The sequence below is a fragment of the Mytilus edulis genome, chromosome 11, assembly GCF_963676685.1.
Source record: "Mytilus edulis chromosome 11, xbMytEdul2.2, whole genome shotgun sequence".
In the NCBI taxonomy this organism is placed as follows: Eukaryota; Metazoa; Mollusca; class Bivalvia; order Mytilida; family Mytilidae; genus Mytilus; species Mytilus edulis.
This window is the reverse complement of record NC_092354.1, coordinates 44742896-44758434: the sequence shown is the minus strand read 5'-3', so window position 1 is coordinate 44758434 and position 15539 is coordinate 44742896. Positions and strand designations below refer to the sequence as shown.

At 31.7% G+C, this 15539-nt stretch overlaps 1 protein-coding gene across 1 annotated transcript; it reads right to left on the bottom strand.

Moving 5' to 3' along the window:
• Positions 1-1489: 1489 nt before the first annotated feature.
• LOC139495653 (dynamin-like protein 1) lies at positions 1490-15042 on the bottom strand. Its single transcript, XM_071283946.1, has 10 exons — positions 14946-15042; positions 12312-12496; positions 11896-11944; positions 11394-11596; positions 10450-10736; positions 9375-9515; positions 8262-8504; positions 4619-4728; positions 4050-4191; positions 1490-3637 (listed from the first exon to the last, which is right to left on the bottom strand). Exons 1-10 carry the CDS (start codon positions 14972-14974, stop codon positions 2894-2896), a joined length of 2133 nt encoding a protein of 710 aa, XP_071140047.1. The 5' UTR covers positions 14975-15042; the 3' UTR covers positions 1490-2893.
• Positions 15043-15539: the final 497 nt, after the last annotated feature.

Genomic DNA, 15539 nt, shown 5'->3' with positions numbered 1-15539 from the left:
TACTGTGAAAAACTTGATTTTTACCTCATAAAATAAATCCGGTATATTTAATACGACTTAACAACCACTCTGCCAATGTCATTACTAAAACACTGTTTGAAATCATAAAGGATGAAAAGATAAAGATGCTTTCACTTCTAGGCAAAGATTTGGTAATAAAAAGAGGAGAGGTGGTATGATTGCAAAAATACTACTCTTCACAAAAAACCAAAATGACATAGAAAATAAAAACTAAAGGTCGGCGTACGGCATTCAACAGTGAGCAAAGCCTATACCGCAAAGTGAGCTATAAAAGTCTCCGAAATGACAACTGTAAAGTAATTCAAACGTGAAAACTAAACTCCTAATTAACGTACAAAACGAAAAATACATTGTTGTAATGGGTGGATGGGTCAAACATGATGGCGGGATCACAACCCTCAACCTAACCTGGTACAGTTGTGTAAAAATTCAACATAAGAACGAACTTAAAAATTAGCTGAAAATGGCTAAACTTATCAGATAGAAACAAGTAGAAATGCATCTAACAAAATTAGCCGGATTATGGAGAACTGTCTTAAAATTATTCAATTCAATTCATATCTTTATTGCCATAAAACTACGTATTTATAGTTTGTGACACAACATAACAAAATGATTGCAAAAATACTACTCTTCACAAGAAACCAAAATGACATAGAAAATAAAAACTAAAGGTCGGCGTACGGCATTCAACAGTGACCAAAGCCTATACCGCAAAGTGAGCTATAAAAGTCTCCGAAATGACAACTGTAAAGTAATTCAAACGTGAAAACTAAACTCCTAATTAACGTACAAAACGAAAAATACATTGTTGTAATGGGTGGATGGGTCAAACATGATGGCGGGATCACAACCCTCAACCTAACCTGGTACAGTTGTGTAAAAATTCAACATAAGAACGAACTTAAAAATTAGTTGAAAATGGCTAAACTTATCAGATAGAAACAAGTAGAATTGCATCTAACAAAATTAGCCGGATTATGGAGAACTGTCTTAAAATTATTCAATTCAATTCATATCTTTATTGCCATAAAACTACGTATTTATAGTTTGTGACACAACATAACAAAATGATTGCAAAAATACTACTCCTCACAAGAAACCAAAATGACATAGAAAATAAAAACTAAAGGTCGGCGTACGGCATTCAACAGTGAGCAAAGCCTATACCGCAAAGTGAGCTATAAAAGTCTCCGAAATGACAACTGTAAAGTAATTCAAACGTGAAAACTAAACTCTTAATTAACGTACAAAACGAAAAATACATAGTTGTAATGGGTGGATGGGTCAAACATGATGGCGGGATCACAACCCTCCTCCACCTAACCTGGTACAGTGGAGTAAAAATTCAACATAAGAACGAACTTAAAAATTAGTTGAAAAAGGCTAAACTTATCAGATAGAAACAAATAGAAATGCATCTAACAAAATTAGCCGGATTATGGAGAACTGTCTTGAAAGTATTCAATTCAATTCATATCTTTATTACCATAAAACTACATATTTATAGTTTGGGACACAACATAACAAAATGAAAATAAAAAATAACAACAAGATCATTAATATACACAATAAAAGTTAATATTTTAAGAGTCCCTGTCCTCATTTCAATAGACTGTTTTAAAAAGGATCCTAGTTTATTTACCTGAATATGTGAACTTGGGTTTTATTGCTCATCAATTTTCTATCATTTGGCATTCCAACTGTTTTGATTCGAGCAACTTAATAATGGCGCTTGGAAACGAGTGTCTGGTGCCCTTAATTCTAAGAATGTTGTCTATCGTGCGTTTTTACAACCACATGGTCGATGCCACTGCTAGATTGCCTTCATCTCTGTAAGCAGTACTCGTGTTCATTTGAAACCTAATTATATTTTATTCCTAGTCTTCTAATTTTGCGTAAACTAAATGTGTTTGGCCATACTAAATTATTAGTCTGGTAATTTTGTGAGTTTAATAAACAAAAGAGTAGATGCACTTGAGGTTGGTGCTTACAAACATAGTCGAATGTATACTAAGATTACAACACAATGATTACTGCTGGTTCTTATTAGTCATGTCTTTTATGATTATTCAAATTTGTCGAAATACTAAGGAATGTTTATCCTTAAAATAAAATACCTGGAGCTGTTTTTATCAAAACCTTTTGGAATCTTTGGTGTTCAATGAACTTCAACTTAGTATTTTGTCTTGTTTTTTTCTCGAGCGTCACTGATGAGTCATTTGTAGATGAGCCGCGTTTTAAAGGCAAACACAATCTTTTCTTGTATTTCGATCTAATAACAGTTATGTAAAAGTACATACAAATATATACACAAATATGACACATTCAATAAATATATATGGGTCTGCCAAATGGGTATTACAGACACAGTTACAAATAAACAATATAAATGATAACGTTTGAAATTTTGTTCGACATCACTCCATGGGTAAAGAAAGTTTGTGATTGTCATCATGGAATTGTTAATATATAGCTAAAGTCTTTTATCATTATGTGTTATACAATATGCCTAACATTCAATGACAAATATTTCATGTATATCCATGTCAAAAATAAATTAAAGGCTAATCAAAAACGTCCGTTTTGAAAGTGAGTCGACTATGATGACCAACTTGATTTAGAACAGTTTCTCAAAAGATGATATTTTGTCTAATGGTTGAAATTTACGGACCTCTCACAGAGTTTCTTTAATGACTTATCGTACGGTCCCAATGGCAAAATAATGGGAACAGAGCCGTTGTAATTTCCTATCTAAACTTTTTTTCAGCTATTTCAAAGTATGTCAGAGTTAGTCACAATGTATTTTCTCCGTTTTTCGAATTTATCAATGTTAAGGACAGGCTCATTTTTTCCCAATCCTAAAAATATTTCAAAAGTCAATTCTTTCAAAATGTTCGGTTGCGATCTGTATTTTGTTTATTTTCTCTTCCAATCGCAAAAACGATTGTGGTTTCTGTTTTACAGCCTTTTGTACGTCAAAACGTCTTTTATTTTTTGTGAGCAGACTTTCTATTACTTTTGGCAGAGCTTCATCAAAAATTCGGACTATCACCTTATCATACTCTACACCAAATGCCTTTTGCAAACAACTCTCCACTTCAAATATTGTCATCTTTCTTAGACACCCATCAATAGCATTTGCCGTTTGGTAATGACCTGATGCGCCCATAAACCGGAGCCAAATTAAATGAGAAGGAGCGTGAAAAGAACGGAAATTACACGTGAATACTTTCGAAGGAGGTAAAAATAGAAGCCCAAGGCCGATCCCGAGTCCAATAGTAGCAAAACCGGTCGTTATGGTATCTATTTCTGATATCTCTGTCTCCAAATTCTGCAGTTGTAACTCTATATCTTTGACAATTGATCTGATTTTTGTGTCTGCTTCTTCAATAATTGATTTCACTTCTCGTTTTTCACAAATATGCTGCATTCCACACTTAATTCGCGATTCAACTTTTTCCTCAGTGAATGTAAACATGACGTCGGATATTTTTATAGCGTCAGGTGGATTTAATATCTCCTCCCTTCCAAGACTGGAGTGAAGGTAGCCATGCAAGATTTCTGCAAGTTTTGAAAGTATCTCGGTTTTGAACTTTTTCAATTCTTTTCTTGACTGTAAAATAATTGATATATAGGTCACACAAAATGTAGATCGACACAAGATAAAGAAAAGAAGAAAAAGTATGATTTTATGTGCGATAACTATCCACCAGAAACAAGATAACGTAGAAATCAAGTAAATATTTGAGTCGCATTATCGTTTTTCTAACCGATGACTTTTTATGAGTTTGACAATATCCTGAACAATCTAGTTTAGAAAGGTGAACAAAAATATCTTGTGGTCAAAATATTATTATGCAAGAAAAAATAAATTTTCTGATATTTATATATCTCAATTTCTTGTAACTTTAAGATTCACTTATTTTTTTTTTTTTTTTTGTTTATAAAAACAAATCAATTTGACAACTGTTAAGATAAACACTTATACTAAGTCACTTCTTTAAGATAATAAAATATGCATGTACCCGTTTGCATTTCAATTCCAAATCTGTAATCTTAGTATAAGTTTGATCTATCATTCGCCTTTGTTCATCTTCTGACCTCTTCAACAGATGTAACCTTGCGAGTGTACCTCTCTCTGCCTTTCCAATGAAATCTTTCACAAATCTACGAAAAGATTTAATAATAATTATGTATTTACCTTTTCAACTTATAATTGATTTCACGTTCATTGTATATTTTCATTAAAGTAAAAAAAAAATATGTTAAATGTTTGTTATGTTACTTTGGTATATATGAAATATTCCATTTTGTTTGAATTATTCATTGCATCTTGAAGAGAATTTTTTTTTCAAACATGCCAAATTATAAAATGATACGATGCACGCAACACAAAAAAGCTCTTTCCAAGGCGCTTAACAGAACGACTACAAACCCACAAGTAGCTTTTGGAGTGTCATTAAAACAACAAAATGTTATATTGTCATCCTTGTTTGTATATTCGTATCAAGAAATGTAAATTTTGAGAATATGATATATGTTACTTTATATGCCATTCTTTAACGTAAATGTGTTAGAAAAGTTGTAAACAAACCTGTAGTAGAAATCCACTCTTTTATTTTCATTGTTATAGATTGCTTTCCGTAGTACGATTTCGAATCTCTTGTATTCCTCTGTAAAAAAACTGTTAACTCCCTTTTCAACCTGTAGCAAGGTAATCAATAAATTATCTGTAGATACATTGCAAACAACATTGTTTCCCATAGAATAGAAGACAATAGTAGCAAATATCAAATATATACAATCTTTGTGAATATGATTTTTTTAAATAAGGGAGAAACAAAGAAAATGCATATGGGCATTATTAGAAATTCAAGTTATATGTCTATAAAATTGAGAATGGAAATGGGGAATGTGCCAAAAAGACAACAACCCGACCATAGAGTAGACAACAGCAGAAGGTCACCAATAGGTCTTCAATGCAACGAGAAATTCCCGCACCCGGAGGCGTTCTTCAGCTGGCCCCTAAACAAATATATACTAGTTCAGTGATAACGAACCCCATACTAAACTCCAAGTTGTACACAAGAAACTAAAAGTTGAAATAATACAAGACTAACAAAGGCCAGAGGCTCCTGACTTGGGACAGGCGCAAAAATGCGGCGGGGTTAAACATGTTTGTGAGATCTCAACCCTCCCCCTATACCTCTAGCCAATGCAAAAGAGAAAACGCATAACAATACGCACATTATAATTCATTTCAAGAGAAGTCCGAGTCTGATGTCAGAAGATTTAACCAAAGAAAATAAACAAAATGACAATAATACATAAATAACATCAGACTACTAGCAGTTAACTGACATGCCAGCTCCAGACTTCAATTATACTGATTGAAAAATGATGTCTTCATCATATGAATATCAGGCACAATCCTCCCCGCGAGGGGTTTAGTATCATACCATCATAACATATATGAGAAGAACATAACACGTGTCATGCAAACAACTTGTTTTCAAATAGATGTGTTTAGTTCCGATGCAAAGACCCTATAAGTGAATCAATATTAACGCCAAAATATGCAATCTTTAATGACCTGACAACAGTATCGTAACTATATCCCTTCTTAATAAGACTATTTAAAGGTTTTGTTAGCTTCTGAGGTGAATACTGACATTTTTGTGCTTTATAAAGAATATTTCCATAAAATATTGGATATGAAATACCTGAACGTATAAGAAGTCTACATGTTGAGTTATATTTACGAATGATGTCCTTATACCGATGATAAAATTTAGGAAATGTTTGACTAGTTTGTTATATCGAAAACCCTAGTGTAATAATTTTTCAGTAATACACAAATTTTTCTCGTTAAAATCTAAAACATTGTTACAGACACGAGCGAGTCGTACAAGTTGTGATATATAAACACCGTAAGATGGTGACAAGGGAACGTCACCATCTAAAAATGGATAATTAACGATAGGAAATTAGAGCAAACATCAATTTCTTGTTTTCCCCATAGTGAATGGAACATTCCATCAGGTTAAGAAATAACGAAAGACAGGTGCATACAACATGTACAACGACAAATTGTTCACACTCTTTGTCTTTTGCATAGCTATCACTCAATGATTAATTGCAACCTATATATGACATTATTAAAAGTGTGACATTAGAAAAAAAAACAGAAAAAGATAGACGAAAAATTTTGGGATTGTCCCTTACTTTTACTTAAGTAAATCAGTTTATTTTATATTTTGACAAGGAAAAGTATAAGAAATATCAACCCCTATTACCGTTAAAATGTCAGACAATTTCTATTAAATAGACCAGGTTGTTTTTGTAGGCAGAACAAAAATTCCATGAACACTATACTTATCAATAAGATATTTGATAAATAGAGAATGTAACATATAGTTAGTTTAATATGACACCTGTACCAGCCCGAGGCACAAATATAATTTCAAAAACTCTGCTCTAGAGATTATTTTTGCTTAAGGGGTTGATACGGTGTGTGATATATATATAGATTATAACATGACATTTTTCATGTCAGACCCATTATCACCCTTAGAACCGATAGATGATTTTGACCATGGACTGATAAGGGGGGTCTGAATTGAAAAAATACATTTTTTTTATTTTTAACTAGATATCATTGAGATGGCAGCCATCTCTGTGGGCCCCGCTGTGAATAATGTGCATTAAAAAATTGTATCTTTACCATAGGACATGGGTTTGTCAACTGAAATCAAAGTTTTTGACCTTGACCTTTGACCTAGGAAGTTGTAAATAAATTATGACACATCCTTAGGTGTTGGTTTATATACATGTCAAGTATAAACTTTGAAATGATAACGGTTCTCAAGATATAGAGCGGACACGATTTTTACCATAGGACATGGGGTTGTCAACTGAAACCAAAGTTTTTGACCTTTAACTTTGCCCTAGGCAGTCGTTCATAAATTATGACACACCCTCTGGTGTTGGTTCATATACATGTCAAGTATAAACTTTGAAATCATAACGGTTCTCAAGATATAGAGCGGACACGATCTTCACCAAAGGACACAGGGTTGTCAACTGAAACCAAAGTTTTTTTACCTTGACCTTTGACCTAGGAAGTTGTACATACATCATGACACGCCCTCTGGTGGTGGTTAATAAACATGTAAAGTATAAAGTATGAAATCATAATGGTTCTCTAGATATGGAGCGGACACAAAGTTAAAGTGTTACGGACGGACGGACGGACGGACGGACAGACTGATCATTATAGGGCGACCCGCCTTTGACCTAGGAAATTGTACATACATCATGACACGCCCTCTGGTGGTGGTTAATAAACATGTAAAGTATAAAGTATGAAATCAGAATGGTTCTCTAGATTCGGACGGACGGACGGACGGACGGACAGACTGATCACTATAGGGTGACCCGCCTAAAGGCGGGCCCTGATTAAATACTTGTACAAAAGACACTCAGACACGAACTATTGTTAAAACTTTAAAAAATGCATTTTATTGTGTTATTTGTTTTACATTTTCCTGTTTCCAAATATTTGGGTTTTTTTTGTATACCTTTGTTATTTTTTCACACAAAATAAAACGAACGTGTAAGGTGTATTTTTGAATTTGCCGAGTGACATCGAAATATCATGAGATAGCTTTTAAAAAAGGCATGCGATTATAATGGGAAGCATTTGATATTAACCGGAAGCAGTTGATAACAAAAGTCATATCACACAGCTAGGACAATTCTTCAAATTTAAAAAAATAAATATATGCACAAAGTACGGTTTGATCAAAAGATATCATTATACCATTATTTTCTATAAGTATATGATGGTTTAGACATATCCTATACATTTTATTATATGCATGTACCTGATAAAACCTTTGTAAATCAGTGACTGATACGAAAAGGAGGGTTTCAAATAGATGGGGGTAAGGGAGACTGATAAAGCATTTGCATCTGTGACCGATAACGATTTCATTAAGGATGGCCTATAAAGCATAATAAAGTAAAAATAATTCTAGTAAGTAGTAATAACCCTTATCCAGATAAAAAAATACATTATCTATTATTTAAACTCTTTCATTTGAATTATCGTGACATTGTATCCAGTTTCTCTGTCTACTAATGGTTTTTGGTAAATAGAAAGATTTAATTAACTTGACCTCTGGAACAACCCGTAATACCCGTGTCGAGAGTTGAACTGACGGAAAATTACTAACCTGTTTCAAGCTTATGCGGAATACATTCTCAACATTTAAGTAACCCCATGCTTTTTTCAACTTGCTTTGAATGAAATTCCATGTCTGTTTATGCTGATCTAAATCGCTTTCATGGTCTTCGTCCGATGAAACCTGATCGTTATCAATAATATCCCACTGATTTGTTAAAAAAATTACCTCTCTTGGATCAAAACAAGGCATTTTGTTTCGATTGTTCATAATTGTTTTCATAATTTTTGAAAGCTGAAATTATAAATAGATTGATATAAAAATATATGATATGCTATGTGAATACTTGTAGATTTCACCAATAATTACGTATCAGATTATTAAACCTTGATGAACATTGAAGCTAAAATGGGCAATAATACATCATACAAGTGAGAGGTTTATTTAGCTTTAAAACTAGGTTTAATCCACCATTTGCTACATACGAAAATGCGTGAACCAAGTCAGGAATATGTAAGTTGTTATCTATTTGTTTGATTGTTTGAGCTTTTGATTTTGCAATTTAATTCGGGACTTTCCGTTTTGAATTTTCCTTGGAGTTCAGTTTTTTTGTGATTTTATTTTATACCAATATGCAAACAATTCTTTCGAAGAATAAATATATGAAACATTTGTTATTCAATAACAACCCCTTAAGTAAGAGACCTCAATGACCTCGAATAATTAATTATCTTAATAAATGTAATCTGCACAAACTACACAAAGAATAAAAAATCTGAGAGAATAGCAGCATAAAAACCGATCGATAAAAATATTCAAATTCAAAGGATTGATTTGACATGATCGCTATTTTGTACATTTTTCCTATGATCTTTTTTTTTTTGTGATATTTTTTTCATATCATGCTACTCGCCCGAGATGGATAATTATCTGTAGAAACTAAGGAGGCACATGGCGTAGTTAATTAAATTGAAATGAAATTGACAACGTCGTTATAGGTAAAATAGCGATAAACAGATTACCATTGGTCAACTCAACTCGATTGCTTTTTTCGCTTTCGCCGTACCGGCTGAAGCGAGAAAAATTAATCTTGTTGAGATGATCAACGATAATCTAAAAATATTGGAAAAACACAATTACTAAAAACCTATTATAAACGTTTACCCTATTTTCGTGTATTCCACCAGCATTTTTGGCATTAATTATAACCACAAAAGAGACTGCATGCGGTAGAAAATCCAAAAGAATATTATCCAGCCTTTCATTTTCACCTATTCCAGGTGTGTCTACAATTATAATATTTCCCTAAAAATATAAAATCATTGGGATTAAACTGATTTTTTTCTACGAATGTTGTACCATCAATATCATATGTCAATTACAAAACTGCTGTGATATGACTTTACGATTCTTTAAAATCGCAATAAATTTGTTTAGGCAGAGTATATTAGAAATGGTACAACCAACTCGAACTCATCCAAGTGATATATGAAGTATTACATTAACATCACTTTTGTATTTTTTTATGCGAATAAATGCGATGAACCAAATATGAACAATTAGTAGGGCTACATTTTTAAATGAAAACAAATGATTATTTTTTTTTGGTTTGTTGTGGTTTGAATTTACTGTTATGAGGTCAATTGAATTAAAGTAAAAGAAAACCGACGAAAAATGTCAGCACTCCTATGTCATTCTGATATTTTATAATACTATAATGTCTATTATGTTTTTTGTACACCAGTTTTAAAACTCAATAGATACATTTTATTTCAAACATTTATTCTTTGGTTATTTACTTCCATGTGTATAACTACGGTACCGTGATTACATTTTTTTGGAGATTAATAATCTGTTTTTAAACATCAGTATAAAAATGTGGATGTGCATTTACAACAACAAACAAAATCAAAAACGTGCAAACAACCCCTTAATCCTAATTTCTCATGAATTATATAACGTGTCGTTACAAAAATAAATGAAAACTTATGCTTTATACGTATTTCATTGAATTTAATGCCATTTCAACATTTTTGGTTGAATATAACATAAAATCCAGAAAGCATACTATTAATACCGGTTAAATCTCTTGTGGACGAATACACTTTTTTACTTGTACTATCTAGAAATCAAAGCTAAATCTAAATTGTATTTTATTACATTTTGTGTATATGAAACTACATGTATCTATTTATAAACCTCTGTTTGAAAAGCATACAGTTTTCATTTTACTTTTTACCTTTAAAATTGACACTGGTAAATAAACATCCACATAGTAAATGTCCTTTAAATCTTCTGGAATTTTCCTTATATCAGTGAGTGCTTTGATAAGAGACCTTAGTTTTTTTACATCTTTTATTTCTTCCTCTTTCATTAGAGTTTCGTCTTTTGTATAACATTTTATTTCCATTTTTTCTGAATTCCGAATCCTTGTAATTGTGCCAGTTGCTGCTATATTACTTGTTACAAAAACTTTCTGTTTGACAAGTTGATTTATAAGAGTTGTTTTACCAGCACTTGTCTCCCCTAAAAAAATAAGAAATCATGGTTCTGGCTTTGAACATTCTATACAAGAATTATTCAAACAAAATAAGGATAAAAGTTGGATCTAGCTTTGACTGTTTCTGAAGATCATGCTTTTGTTTGCTATTTATGAATTTAAGTTTTTCTACCGAAGGTTTTGGTTCTCTCTCTGGGTTTTCTCCACCAATATGATTTGTCCGCAATGAAATAGCACAATAGTGTTGAAAGAGTAGTTCAAATACCAATCAATCAATCAATATAAATTTCAGGATATGGTATTCATGAATCACCCTGTATTAATGTTAATCACCATGGATGTATGATTATAAATGCTATAATATGATTTTGGACTAAATTCATAGTGAGTCATGTCATTATCAAACAGAGCTAATTGATCCATTCATTCTCTGATGTGTTCATGTATCTAGTTGTATTGTGTACATTCTTAGTCTTTTTTTCAATAATGACCTGTTCTTTTTAGATCACGGGGTTCTTTAATTATCTCTCCCAATTGTGCAAAGACCAATGTTGACATACAAATAAACCGTGCACATTCATATGTTCAAACTTGTTTTATATTATATAGTGTTGTAATTAATAAAGGTACAGAAATGCAGGTTCGAAAATAGGATAAACATTAAAGACATGTTATTGACTGACCTGTCACGACAATTCCGAAATCTTTTGTCAATAAATCTCGTTTTGCTGTTAAGAAAACAGTCATGTAGTTCGGACATGCTGCAGTTAAATCACTTTGAAGATCTTTGTCATAATCGGGAGATGTCAGCATTTCTTCTACTGACTCAAACATCACTTGTAATAGCTTGATTTTGTCATCTAACGACGTTGCCGGTTTGAAACTCCTACAAATTATATACGTTAGACATTTCATGTGTTGAAGCTGTTTCATAGAGGAGAGGGTCTTGCTAAACTCAATGTATATGCCAGGTTTATATAAAATTATTTTAAAAGTCATTTTGAATAATTGAGAGAAATATATAGATATGTGTATATGAGTGTTAGTTCTTCTTCTAAAATTAGGTATTTTACAACCTGTACATTTGAAAAAAATCGATATTTTGCAGACTGATAGATATATTTAACTATTTGACTATGATATTTATATGTGTAAGACATAATCTTAAGTTTTGAAAATATTCACCTTGGTCGACGGTTTGTATCGGCATCTTTTTCTATAAAATCAGTGTCATCTACAAAGAATGACATTGTAAGAATATAAAGTCAGGAACAATATCAAAATATGATTTTCATGAAGGAAGAAAATCTTTCAACAGCTTAATCTGTTCAACACTACGCGTATGATATGATATGCTATGATTTAAACAAATAAAATACAATGTTGTCGATATTTTAGTATCATAGTGCCATTTTATATTTCTGAATTTGCAAGTCGGTATTTATCATTATTTTTCATTCGATTTAATTTACAATTATATATTTTAGTTACCCTCTTTTTATAGTAGTTTTAAGCAGATCTCAAAAGAATTACCAGGCAAAGATTTATATACGTTAAGTTTTTATATGATATAAAATTCCTCTGTATTTTTGTTAACTCACTATTCATTTGCTTAAGTCCATCATCATTTTCATTCACATTAGCTGATCCACTTCGATCTAAATGTTTCACCTCATTTTGTAATTCTTCAACTTTTTTCATCAATTTCTTTTTCTCTAAGTTGCGCTTTCTTTTTTTCGTCATCTGCTCTGTCCAGCCTTGGTCTTGGTATTCATCGGATTCCATGCTAAACAATTGAACAATAAAAATCTATTACTTACAGTTCTTCATTTCTACAAAGACCGTTTAATATTCAAATGAATGTTACATATAAAATCTAGATAAAATAGTTAAACCAGTTGTTCTACCACTGTGTTTTATTTGTATTGCCTGCAGTTTTTTAGCAATATACATGTACTTGCAATTGATAAGCAAACTAATAGTCCATATTGGATACCGCAAACAATTTTTGTTTACACCTTGTTATGTATAGATTAGCGTAAAGTTATGATACACTTCATCATTTCATGTATTTGTCGCTTTTTCAAAGTTAACCTTTAAAAGCTTGCCGGTTGAATATCGATGCCTTATATCATTTTATTTGATGATTATAACTCTACAATGCATTGTATATTGTAAATAATTTGGCATACATAAATAGCATATTTCTGTATACCTTGCTTAATAGTCGATTTGCAGAGAAACTCACATGAACAATAACTGTTTGAAAAACTAAATTTATACCAAATATTCATAACAAATGGGTTTTTAGTAATTAATGAACCATTTTTAGACAGAAAATATTTTGTGTCTAGTTTTAGAATTTCTAAATAGCAAAATTTCACTACTCAATATTGAATTTGAACTTCAGTATGTCTAAAATAGAGGGACGAAAGATACCAGAGGGAGAGTCAATTTCATTCGTTCAACATAGTCACCAAAATTTGTATTATTTAGTGAGAGAACATTAATTATATAGCGGAACGTAAAGTTAAAGGATATTGCGAACTTTTTTTCTTTGTTCCTAAGAAGTTCCTGTATGAAGTCATAATAATAAAGTCGGCAAGAAAAGGGGCATACAGAAGCATAATGGCTTGCTCTGTTTTTAGTGTCTTTAACTCGCAAAAAAAAAACAAGTTTAATCAATTCATGTTGAAATTTGTTTAGCATATTTGCATTTGATATTGAATGTATACTTATTGATAATTAAGTCCTAACCACATGCGTGTGTTTTAGTTTTTAGTTGCTTTGCGAGTACTCGTATCGTATGTCTATTCTACGTGTATTGTGTGGGTTTTTATTTGTTTTTTGTGCTTTGTATCGATCTTTTCAGTTTTCCACTGATTTGTATAATTTGTTCTAAATTGTATTATAATACCACTGTTTTGGTGAGAGTTGGTGCCAACTAACATGGATAACCCCGCCACATTTTGTGTGTCCCTGTCCAATGTTAAGACCCCGTTATGGAGGCATTTTTTGCATAACATAACATTTGTGTTTCTTTTACTGTTTTGTACATAAATCAGGCAGATAGTTTCTTTCACTTTTGGATCTTTGATAGATAATTGATGGCGGACATTTCGTGACCTATAACTGCTAGGTATTTCGTCATTTAATCTGTAATTGAGAGGTGTTTCAATGAAATTCTTTACACACTTTTTCATTTTGTTGAGAAATTGGACAGATAGAAATACTTATTTTGTTTTGATAACAGAAAATGTCAATGTTATATCTTTTTCCATCATCCCAGATATATGTAGGTCGTTAAATATCCCCAACTTACAACCTCTTTGTATTATCATGCTTATACCGAATACATAGCGTCTGGACGTTTCGTATTATATTAACGACCTACGGGGTACAATAACGTTAAATGACAATTTTGACAATCAATGATCTTATTGATGCGAAAGGCTTAATAAATATATAATTTAGGAAAAACTGTACTGTACCAGAAAAAAAATTCAAATACGTCACTGATGAGTCTTGTGCAGACGAAACGCGCGTCTGGCGTATCAGATTATAAGCCTGGTACCTTTGGTAACTTATTGCATACATTTGATATAAATACGTAAGAAGATGTGGTATGATTGTCACTCTCAATTAGAAACCAAATAGCACTTAGATTGAGATTTTATAATGTCACCATAAATTACCAGTTTCCAGACAATCATTGCTTATTTCCAATATCAAAGCTATATGAAGATTTATAATTCAATACCGTTGTTTTTGTTGCGTAATACAGTGCATTAACAAGTTATTTTAAGCTTTTAAACCGAATATAGATCGTCGGGGCGTTTAATATTACAGCAGAGTAACTGTCCAATTCAGAAATATCTACCTAAGGGGTTCAATAACATTAGATGTGCATTTTGACAATCAATTCATCGTTAGTGATACTTAAGGCTTAACAAATATATCTACGCTGCATTGCTGCGAATTATTCATGGGGTGATGAATGTATATCAGAATACATTTACACTGTCAGTATTACCGTTCGGATCCTTGGATCCCCATGTGATTTATTTGTTACCATGACTTCTGTTATTCAATTACATTAAGAAAATTGAGTATATATAAGCAACTTTTGCCGAATAAGCGTTTATTTCAAACATAAAAATAATTAATAAAGATATCTGTCAGTGATGTCTTATTTCTACTTTTATATGATTAAACGAAGAAAACCTACAACTCACCAGAAAAAAGTATTTAGTAAATATTCCATTCATGAAAATAAGCTTATTTCTAACCTTGCTGTAAATACCTTACTGTGTCCTTAAAGTATCTAAACTGTGAACATAACTGGTAAACAAGGTGATAAAATGACGAGCATGCGTAAAAACTAAGTTCTAAATTGGTGCTATTTATATACCATAAAATCGATATTTCTTTTAAAGGATAATATTTGGAAAATAATACGAATCAACAACATTTGGCCATGACCTTTGATTAGATTAATTTTGATTTAAAGGTTTAAGTTTTTGATTCAATTAAATAGATGCGTACTCCGTGTAATTTCCCGTGGTTAAAATCTAGTTGGGAGACCGCTCGGTCAATAATATTTTGTCTTTATTTACCAAAATAAAATGTTTGTCTCATTTCTATTCCTTGTTTCTGTGTGAAAAGAAACACTGAAAGAAATAATTATATAAACCAGAAAACACGAAAAGTAAAACCAACAAGAGAAAAGGTCATGTTCTATCTTTTCCAATAGAGCATTATGCGTTGTCACAGTACCTCAGCACCACTCGCTTGACATCTTTAATATTTTTCCTCACAGTCTTCAAATT

What these genes read in the sequence shown, in the direction of transcription:
- LOC139495653 (XM_071283946.1), bottom strand. Translation starts at nt 14,974, where the DNA reads ATGGAATATTTACTAAATACTTTTTTCTG. An exon ending in TTTCGGAATTGTCGTGACAG is followed by an intron (nt 10,737 to 11,393) that starts GTCAGTCAATAA and finishes TTATTTTTTTAG; the next exon opens with GGGAGACAAGTGCTGGTAAA. An exon ending in TACCAGTGTCAATTTTAAAG is followed by an intron (nt 9,516 to 10,449) that starts GTAAAAAGTAAA and finishes TTATATTTTTAG; the next exon opens with GGAAATATTATAATTGTAGA.